General features: G+C 33.9%; 1 protein-coding gene across 4 annotated transcripts in view; it reads right to left on the minus strand.

Annotated features, from left to right (window-relative positions):
• Positions 1-11,206, minus strand: part of MLLT3 (MLLT3, super elongation complex subunit) — a 238,100-nt gene that overhangs the window by 92,190 nt on the left and 134,704 nt on the right. For 3 of the 4 annotated variants that reach the window (XM_011365354.2, XM_023533722.1, XM_023533723.1), the window contains exon 4: positions 5,122-5,265. In XM_011365354.2, coding sequence (XP_011363656.1) covers positions 5,122-5,265 — 144 coding nt within the window. Of the gene's footprint in view, positions 1-5,121; positions 5,266-9,797; positions 9,877-11,206 lie in introns of those variants that run through there. The other variant, XM_023533724.1, reaches the window with a different exon arrangement.

Raw genomic sequence — 11,206 nt, forward strand, 5'->3', positions numbered from 1 at the left:
AATAAATAAATAATAAAGAAGAACAATGGTAAGAAATGATCATTTTTCTAATTAAAACATATTTTATAAAACAATATTCCAAACATACCTCTGTTTACTTTATGTAAGCAAAATACAAACAGCCAGAATTAAACTCCTTAAAGAAAAGACACCATGGGCTAATCTTTATACCCTACATAGGTCCATCAATGTGCTGATCACACTAACTAGTGGTAAACATGTTTTCCTGTGAATAAATCTAGACTAGCCTACTTTACATAACCACCCTTTTTCACTGTACCTTTAAGTGCTTGATATACAAGTGGTTAAAGATCTGCTGATTTCTGAAAGTAGTAACCAAAGGAAAAGGAACCAAGGGGCTGGGTACCTACTACGTGCCACATACCAGGGTTACACATTCCCAATAAGAAAAACACTGTCTCATCCATTTCGCAGATGTAATGATTTCTCAGGCTAGAAGACAATAAAGATGAAGTTCTTACTCAGACCTGACTGATTTCAAAATTTTTCCAACTTTTCCAGTATCACTCTCTCTCCCAATAGAGTCAGTAGAGGAGTGACAAGTTTTTGTTATGTTATATACATTTACCTATATCTTTACTTTGCCATCACCCAAAAGAAAAACTCGTCCTCTTTCAATCGAATGTAATGGACGTCAAACCCTTCCACAGTTTTTCGGTAGGACTGATCAAGTAGAGATAAAATCATCTATTGTGATCATAACACTTTTTTAAAAATCCTGACATCCTGAAGAGCATATTTGAAAATCACCAAAAAGGATTTATCAGTTCATTTTTTAAAAAACAAACAGAAATATCTGTGGAATTGAGAAGTGCTTTTCCATAGGGGTACACTTGGTCTTTTTGCTTAAAATTCATGAACAGATTATATCAAGTCTTGCCCTCAAAAGTTTATCACTCACTGTCCTCTATCCCTCCTACCAATCAAAATAAGATTTCAAAATGAAAGCAACCTCCTCCCAAAAGCTCTCAGGTTATTCTTTTCCGTTTCCTGACCTCCTAACTTCCATCTTTTTCTTACTTAAGTCTTGACAGGATCTAGGTACTAAACCAAATCTACAATTTTCTAGCAAGCGCCAATGAGGTCCCTTACTTAGAGGAAACTACCTTCAGGATCTTGTAAAAGAGATCATTCTTTATTTCAATATTCTCAGAAAATAATACTTAAATCCAAAAGTTTTTATTTTTTTCTTTTAAAGTAAGGATATCCTTAATGTTAGGGAGTTGTTGAACAGAAGAACACTAGACACATTTCTTCCAAGGGGGAAATACACCAAGATTTCTTTAAGACTATTTAGGAAAAAGTTGCAACGTTTTTAAAAAGTCCAGTGAAAAGATGAAAATGTTACTGACCCAAAAAAAAGTTGTCATGTAGCTATAGGTTTAAAGATTATGAAGTATAAAAACTCTGCAATTTTCAAGATTCTTCTCATAAAAAGTTCTTTGGAATCATTTTCTTCTTAGAGCTGAAAGCATTTTTCTAAGATGATGCCAGCTCTAAAAACAACCTTTCTGATCTTTTGAAAAGCCAAGTTCAACTTTTAATGGTGCTACATACTTTTGGTTTAACAGAAAAAAGTGCAAGAAAAGGAACCATAGCCAAAACAGTAAGTTTACTCTACTCATGCCTCAAGCTATACTTAATGATTTCACACAGCACATATGAAGAAGAGATTATTTTTTTCCTTTAAAGGTAGAACATATATATCTGTCATATATGTAATGTTTAAATATAAGGAACACAGAACCCCCTGTCTCTCACTCCAAACCCAGTTTATGAAAAAATAGGTTTATCTGAAGAGAAACAGTTATTAGTAAGATTTTTAATAGACATCAAAAATAAAGGAAGAAAAAGCAAAAATAAACTAGTGAACTTTATCAAACTAAAAAGCTTCTGTACAGCAAATGAAATCATCAACAAAACGAAAAGGCAACCTATGAAATGGGAGAAAATATTTGCAAATCATGTATCTGATAAGGGGTGACTAACCAAAATATATAGAGAATTCATACGACTCAGTAGCAATAAAATACATTAAAAAATAGACAGAGGAACTGAATAGGCATTTTTTCAAGGAAAACATACATATGGCCAGCAGGTACATGAAAAGGTGCTCAGCATCACTATTCATCAGCAAAATGCAAATCAAAACCACAAGAGGATATCAACTCACATCTGTTAGAATGGCTATTATCAAAAAGACAAGAGATAGTAAGTGCAGGCAAGGAGGTGGAGAAAAGGGAACTCTTGTGTACTCTTGGTGAGATTTACATTGGTGCAGCCACTACGGAAAACAATATAGAGGTTCCTCAAAATATTAAAAATAGAACTATCATATAAACCAGCAATCCCACTTCTGGGTATATATCCAAAAGAAAACAGGACATCAAAGAGACATCTGCCTTCTGTGTTCACTGTAGTGTTATTTACAATACCAAAGATACAGAAACAACTTAAGAGTCCATCAACAGATGAATAAAGATGTGTGTGTGTGTGTGTGCGTGTGTGCGTGTGCGCGCGTGTAAATAAATAAATAATACTATTCAGCCATGAGAGAGAAAAACATCCTGCCATTTGCAACAATATGGATGGACTTTGAGGGCATTCTGCTAAATGAGTCAGAACAGAGAAGTCAAATACTGTTATGATATCACTTACATGTGGAATCTAAAAAAAGCCAAATTCAGTGAAACAGAGACTAGAATGGTAGTTACCAAGGTATGAAGGGTGGGGGAAGTGGAGAGATGTTGGTCAAAGACTACAAACGTCTAGATATATAAGATGAATAAATTCTGGAAGTCTAATGTACAGCATGTTGATTATAATTTATACTACCGAACTGTATACTTGAAAGTTGTTAAGAAAGTATATTATAAATGCCTCACCACAAAAAAGAAATGGTAATTATGTGACAGGATGGAGGTATTAGCTAATGCTATGGTGGTAATCATTTTGCAATATATATCAAATCAAGATATTGTACACCTTAAACTTATACAATGTTATATATCAATTACATCTCAATAAAACTGAAAAAAATTCTAATAAAATCAAAATGGCTCATAAATTAGTGACACCATGATAGGCTCCATTAATACTAAATGATAAATGTTTACAGGTCAGATAAAAATAATACAAGATAGCCAAACATCTAGGTAAGACAAAAAATTTATTAGTCTATAGATTCTCACATTATCATATATGACCAATCCTCTCATATGAAATGGGCAGATTCTACAGGATTACTCTGATTTGAAATTAATTTTTAAATTTTAATTTTACCACAAAATTCACTATAATCACCATCTAAAGAATTTATGTCAAATAACTGGTGTGCTTGAACATTTCACATTTCAACTTATTTTAGAGTTGTTAAAACACAATCTAAGTCTAAAAAAAAATCTGCAGGCTTCAAACAGCACTTAAAGAAACAAAAGAAGGAAAGCTGGAGGTCAAGGAGAATAATTCTGAGATAAAGGCTGAGTATAGTAAAAGACAGAAATCTACTAGAGACCTTATCAGGAGTCAGTGCTACACTCCCCAGCATTATCACTGACCTATAACCTCTTCTGCAGCTCATAAGCAACACTTGAGTACTCTGGGACTAAGTGGTTGTTTTAAAAAGATCTTGTGTCATATTTACTTTTTCTTACGACCCTTATCAGAAGCCCGATGTATTCACGTTGCATAATTCACAAGCTCCAATTACCTAACTGCATACTCAAGAGGAATAATCAGAAGTGTAAAACATCACCCACATAAAAAGAAAAATAACGAGAACTAGGACTTAAAATGGACTGGTTCAATTTTAAGGGCACAGCCATAGGTAAATAGCACCAACATTGTGCTCTTGGTAAATATAAAAAGAATAAAATCATTTTTTTAAATAAAAAAAAAGCACCACTCCCTTAATGTATAATAAATCCTTAACTTTAATATGAGTTGTATTACAAAAGCCCATTGCTTCATGAAGATACATTTCCCCATAAAATACTATAAGTGGTGGTTCATTTCTAAAGCTGGCCCGGTACCTACTTAACCCACAATCTACCAACATAGTACGGTGCTGAATGAAATGTGGTAAAAGTACTTGCAGTGCTTCAAATGCATATTAGTAGTTCAGCCAAAAGGACAGGAGCTTGGCAAAACAGAACCCCTAAAAATGGACTTCAGGAGTTCCACATAACCCAAAATGTTCACACAACTATATACATGGGTAATTTTCTTATGAGAGGGTCCACAGCTTTCCTGAAGTTCTCCAAGTGGTTGTCCATAACCCCATAAAAAGAAAGAAATTCTGTGCTATATAATACCCAACTCTTTCCTACAAAGCCTTCGGGTAGATTTTTATTAGTGAAATGAGGCATCTTGAGAAGGTATAGTCTATACACGCTTACATATAATGTTAAGTTCATAGATGCAAAATTATCAAAAACCTTCCAGAAAAACTAAGTGAAGGAAATTCTAACAAACACATTTTAACATTTCACAGGGTCTGAACTGCCAAGATAAGATGACGCAGGAAGTTCATCTGAAGTAGAGGCTGATGATCCCAATGGCACCCATTGTAAAGTAGGTTTTAACTGGTCAGTAGTGTTTGTCTGTACACCCAACTTAGCTGCAAGCAAATATTTCATAACGTTTATATTTGCAAGAATATAAAATCTTTCCCTATCCTAGACAAATTATATAGGCAAAAATTTACACCTTTGTTACCATTATTTTAAAAAGGGAAATCCATCTTTTACCTACATACAATCAAATGAAAATGTGTATTTAAATAACCTAAACATGTAATATAAATGAGCATACCTTTTTAAATTAATTTGATCATGAATTTTTAGATAACTTGTTTTATATATTTTTAATGTGACTTTCAACTTTACTCAAAAGTTTCTATAAACTGATATAACAAAGTTTAGATATTGTTCTTAATTGAGAATAGATTATTGGTTTTGGCTTTTTGTTGAAATAAATTTGAACTGCATAGATTGCATGGTATTTCATCTCTTTTACCTCTCTAAAAACATTTTTATACTTCTTAACACACTAGCAACTAGTTTTTTATGGGAAGGCTTTTCACAAGACAGTGTCACTCACCCCTCCTGCTTTCAGCAACTTTCTTCTAAACTCCTCTGTGGGGTTGTTGAAAGTTAGCTTTTCACAGCGGAGGTGATTCACTGGTGGATGGCCTTCAAGATGCAGGAATAAGTCATAATCAAAGCGGACTTTCTTAGGTTCTTCCTAGAGGTTGAAAAAAAAAATTAGGAAAGAAAAGAGTTAGAGATAAAGAGAGATTTAGAAAGCAAAGGTTTATGCCTCATAAGGAACAGGAAAGAGACAAAAAAGATTCTAATAGCTATAGTGTCAAAGAATTACTGGGGGGTAAATCATCACGGAATTATCTACAAAGCAAAATAGAAATATCTGATAGTTTCTTGTGTTAGGGGAAAACCAAAAAGAATAAACTCATCATCTTTTCTGCAATCTTTTAAGTGGTATGACACCACCAACACAGTCACCCAACCAGAAACCTAAGACTCCCCGAAGCCATGCCTTCCTATTACCACTCTACCTTCAATATCCATCATCAATAGCTGCCTTTGTCTCTCCTAAATATTTCATGAACAAGCCCTCTAACTCATACTGTCATATTCTTACTCATTGCCCAAAAGTACTATAAACTCCTTTCTCTAGAAGATTTTCCTACTTCTGGGTAGATTAACTTCAATTCCTCCTTCATTCAGGCCTCAAAATTATCTATATGAAACAAAAATCTATTCATTTTCACTATTTGATTAAAATTTCAACAGCTTCCAATTGCCATTAGGACAAAAATTTAAGCTCACATGAAGCCATGTAAGGGCTTTCATAATGTGGTTCTTGGCCCCATATCCTACAATATACTTTCCATTCATCTGATGGTCCAGCAACACATAGCTCTTGGTTCCCAGTATTTTCCTGGTTTGGTTAATTCTGGTTTTCACCCTCTTGTTTTATGTTACTATCTTCATTGCCTCTCCATCTATATCTCTAGCCCAGCTCTCACTTGACTGTCACATGCATGTGTTCCACAGTCTACTCACATCTCCACTAGGTTTCCCACAGCAATATCAGATTCATATATTATCTTACATTTAAATGATCTTTATCTGTCCTTTCTCTTATACTCTGTATCTGGGAAACAGAAATCCTAATTGCTTGCCAAGGTTAAAGTACCCAAAAATCATTCCCAACTCTTCCTTCTCCCTCATTCATCACAGTCAAATTGTCTCCAAGTTCTATTTAGTATTCCTCCTTAGGAACTCTCAAATCTATCCCCATTTTCTCAGATTGTCATTGCCTTAGTTTAGACCTTCACCATTCCTCACCTGGTCTCCTCCCTGTTTTTGAACTTACCCCATTCTACCTCCTACAATGACAAGAGGGTAATCTTCCTAATATAAAAATCAGATTACATCTTTCATTGATTACTCATCATTTTCTTCAGGATAAAATCCCATTTCCTCAGAATAACCATCATAGCCTTTTAATACCTTTCCTGCATTTCTTTTTTTCTCTTACTACACCCTATCCTTCTATAACTTTGATGCACTTGCAGTTTCTCAGTAATTCACATTATCTCATTCATTTTGCCTTTCACATATAGTGCTCCCCATGCCTAAAATGTCTTCTCTCTCAAAATACCTCCGTCCTCTGCCTGCTTAATGCAAATTAATTACTCCAAACCTAGCTAAAGCATGAAATCCTCTGAAAAGTCTTCCTAACTCTCCCAATCTAATCTTAGACATTCCTCTTATAACATTACATTAATGCAATTATCACATTGAATTATGATCATTTTTCACTTCCCTGCTTTCTTCTAAATTGTAAAATGGCCCATACAAACTTGGAATTAATTAAAAACATAAGAAGGTCTGTTTTCTGCCTTATAATTGGAAGCATAAATTGGTAAAGCCTTTTGGGAAGACATTTTGGCAATATCTAGCAACACATTAAATGCATTTGACACCCTGACACAGTCATTCTTCTTCTAAATTCTCTTTCATAGAAATACTTTAAAATGTGTACAAAATATATTTTTTCTAAAATATTCATGCTAGCACTGTGCATAATAGCAAAAAAAAATAAATAAAAGTTATCTGCATATGAGTATATAATTACTATAAAATGCCACTCAGATGTTTAAAAATACTGACTTGGAAAGGCATGTTGCTATATAAATTAAAGGCAAGACATAGAAAAATATTAACATATGATGTATTATGTGCTTCCCAATCTCTACAATGACATACATTTTATCTACGCAATGCAGGGGATGAAATCTGGAAAGGCTATACCAAATAGTTAACAATGATTAAATGGAGTCAAGAGAATAAAACTTCTAAGTTTTACTCTATACACTTTTACTAGGAGTGTATGCCTGCACACTTTTTTAAAGAGAAAAATACATTGATGAATATAATTACCAGCAAAAAAAATAATAAATAGCAACATAATTTATAGTCCACAATAGCTTAAAATGAACCAAAAAAAAAATCATTTCAATAAAACTAAGGGTAAAAACTGCAGAAAGTGATTTTCTATGAATCCTAAGTGTAATTTTCTTTTAAAAACTTTTTTTTGAGTAAGGGAAAAGTATCCATAAACTTGTATTTAGCCAACCGAATATCTTTCTTAGAGAGTAGACATCAATATTATGTCAATCTATTCGCCTCAGAAAAGATCCTTCTCAAAATTCAAAACTGAAAGCATATATTTATTATATTTATAAAGCTAATACATTTTCTAGAGGTAAAAATCTGTTTCGGCAACATCAAATTACCCCTTTCTGCTTCAGTTCTTGACATTTACTCATGTACTTTCTCTGAAGACAAAAAGAAAGAGAGGCATGGGATCTTTTCAAACCTAAAGTGCTACTGTCAATTATGTTGTTTAGAGTTTCCGAAACACACATGATTCTCATAGATAGGCTTGGGTTGTTGAGCACAAATACAAAATAAGACAGAATGAATATACATGAACTCAAAATAAGCGCTGACACTCTATCACCTCTCGTGACTTTGACCTCTCAAAAAAAAAAAATTGAAAATAACCTTACTGGGAAAGCACAAGGATAGAGATGGGACCAAGGACAGAATGGCAGCCTCAATATGTAGCAAGATTCTTCCAAGATCACATGGAGGTCTTTTTGCTCCTTTCTCTCACCCCCTTTGAATACTTTTTCATCAACCATTATTATAATGGATGCTTAATCTTTAAGACATAAAGTTCAGTAAACTCTAGAGATGAATAAAATGATAAATACTCAAAAGAAATGGCCTTAGACAAGCCATGAAATCTTTCAATGACTCAGTTTCCTTTCCTTTAAAGTAGGAATAATAGTACTTACCTGTCAAAACTTCTTATAAACCTATAAATGAAGCAACATATGTAAAGGGCTCAGAAGATTGCCAAAACAAGGTAAGCATTCAAATATTTAAGTATTCAAAAATTGGTTACTGTCAAATGTGTTTCCAAAATACAAATATTTTTTTTTAAATAATGGGGTAGGGGAATAGCAGGAATGTAGTAGTGCATGAGGAGATGGGCTTGGAAAGAAACAAAATATGTGGAAAATAAAATCTATCTTTGCCATCCATGCATTTCTACTCTTCAGGATAGTTTTATTATAGCTTAATTAAAAGTGAATTATCTCTTAATCATAAAGAGATTTTGCTGCACCTGCTCTACATTGAAAAAGGCAGTGAGACACTGTTGCATGGAAGGTACTAAGCATTAAAGAGTGGCTTATCAGCGGTTCTCATACTTAGTTGTGCATGAGTCACGTAGAAAGCTAGTAAACATGAAGACTCGTAGGCCCTCATCCCAGAGATTCCAATTCAGGAGATCTTGGAGAGAGCCTGAGAATCTCACTTTTAACATTTTCTTGGGTGATGCTGCTGCTGCTGGTGCAAGGACCATACTTTATGGCACACTGGCTTGAGCTAACTGTCTGTTAGCTCAATTCCCTTTAAAAAAAAAAAGCGTGGGGGAGGAATTATCACACTTCTGGGCAAGTTTTAGAAACTATGACTACTTTGGAATAAAAGGAAGGAATAGTGTGATTAAAAATAACAGCTAGCATTTACTAGTGCTTACTTATAAATAAAGCATTATTCTAAATACTCGGATTTATTGAATCTAATCCTAATAAGCCACCTTATGAGGTAGATACTCTTACCCTATGATCATTTTATAAATAAGAAAAGTGAACCCCACAGAGGTTGAGCAATTTGTCCAATATTATATAGTCTGTGTGCTTTGCCACATTTGTACCATTGAAAGCTTTTAAATCCAGAAGAATCCATAACAACTCAAGTTGATAAAATTGTATATGTGTGTCATATGTGTGTATACCAGCTAAAGATAAATGAGAGGTAATTCTCTGCAAGTCTAAAAATTTCTAGAAATATGAAAAGGAATATTTCATGTAAAAACCATAATTACTATTTTACAAACATATATTAATCTTCTTTTTCAAATAGTAATCCTTCTCTTAAAAAGAATGCTTAATAAATTTTATATAATCTGACTTCATATAATTGAAATTATCTTTTGCTAGACACTTCCTCTATAATTTAGGTTAACAATAGCCAAAATTCCTAAAAGATACATTTAACTTTTATTTTAAAATCATCTAGTGATAGACATGCTTATACATAAAAATTATTTTAAACATTATTTGGTTAATGGGGGATCTTCTATGGAAAGATTAATGGGCAAAGATTACATACCTTGTTTTTAAAGTAAACCTCAATTGGCAAAATGAAACCAGCATACCCAGATTCTTCTACTTTGTAAGGTGGATCTTTGCACACTGCAACATCAAAAAGAGAAAACAGGTGAGATGAGCATAAGACAAAAATACATTCATCTTTCTTTTCTATAAAAATAAAATCGTATTCTACCATGTAGATCATCCTCAACTTTCACAGCCCTTTTCCAAGCACTCATCTGCATCTCTGATCTACCCTTTATTTCTTCTCCAGAATCTATAATTTTCCTATGTAAAGCAAATACATGAGTTATTTATTTATTTTTATCATTTTATTTTATTATTTAATTCTTTAATGTCACCACATATTTGACCCCTTTTACCCCATCTACCTTCCTCCTCCCCACTCTCCTGTGAGTTATTTATTTAAATCTTGATGAGGGCAACTCATCATAGTCAAACATGGTCATTAATGACTTGACTTCAGTTGTTATTACCCCACCCTAAAGTTTTAGGGAAACTGAGGGCAGTTCCTTGTGACCCAAAGTTTGAAAATCTCCAAATGAAAGTATTGTCTATGTCTAGTCTTTGATGTAAATCACTCTACCCCTAAACCCCTCACTTCTCTGAGATATTCTGATTTCTATGCCAAAAAGTGGCAGGACCACCCTCCTTCCTTAGAAAATCCCAGACCCAGATTCTCCCAATACTATTGGTGCCCATGAAGTCACAATCCTCCATTCCCCGCCCCCACCAAAAGAATGCTTATTTTTAAAATCTATTCACATCATAAGAATATGTAAGAAACAATAAGGCTTCTATATTTCCTATAAAGAGAGACTATTAGGCAAGAGTAGTTAGGCAAGCTCTTCGGAAATGAGAGACACCCTAAAAAGTTAAATATGATTTTACCCCACTAAAATGTCCATTAAATCAAAATCAATCACAGCCAACTGAAATTATCCTACTTAAGACTGCATTTGCTGGTACCAAAAAGAAGAAAAAATGTACATGCTGAACCTGGTAACTCAAGTCCACTGTAACAGGGCTCCAGCCTACCTTTTCAGCCTTCCTCCTTTTGTCACTCACCAAACCCTCTTGTGCTTCATTCAAATGCATCAATTCCCTCAAATATGCCCAACTATGTCCTGTCCCTGCTGTTTCTTCCATCACATCTTGATGCTCTTCTTAGTAACCCCTGCTAGTCCAAATTCTAATTTCTTCACAGTGCCTTTCCAGACCACAAAGTACTATCATCCCTTTATCCTTCCAAATCATTAACTGTCTGAATCACTGGTTTGATACTCAACAGATTTCCTTAATACTATTTATTCGGAAATCTTATGTGTAATTTCCTTTCATTCTTCAAAGACAGAAACATTTACCTCAGAAACATAGTGTCAAGGGCTCAGGCAAACCTGGGTGCCA

The sequence above is a fragment of the Pteropus vampyrus genome, unplaced genomic scaffold (genome assembly GCF_000151845.1).
Source record: "Pteropus vampyrus isolate Shadow unplaced genomic scaffold, Pvam_2.0 Scaffold109, whole genome shotgun sequence".
Taxonomy (NCBI): Eukaryota; Metazoa; Chordata; class Mammalia; order Chiroptera; family Pteropodidae; genus Pteropus; species Pteropus vampyrus.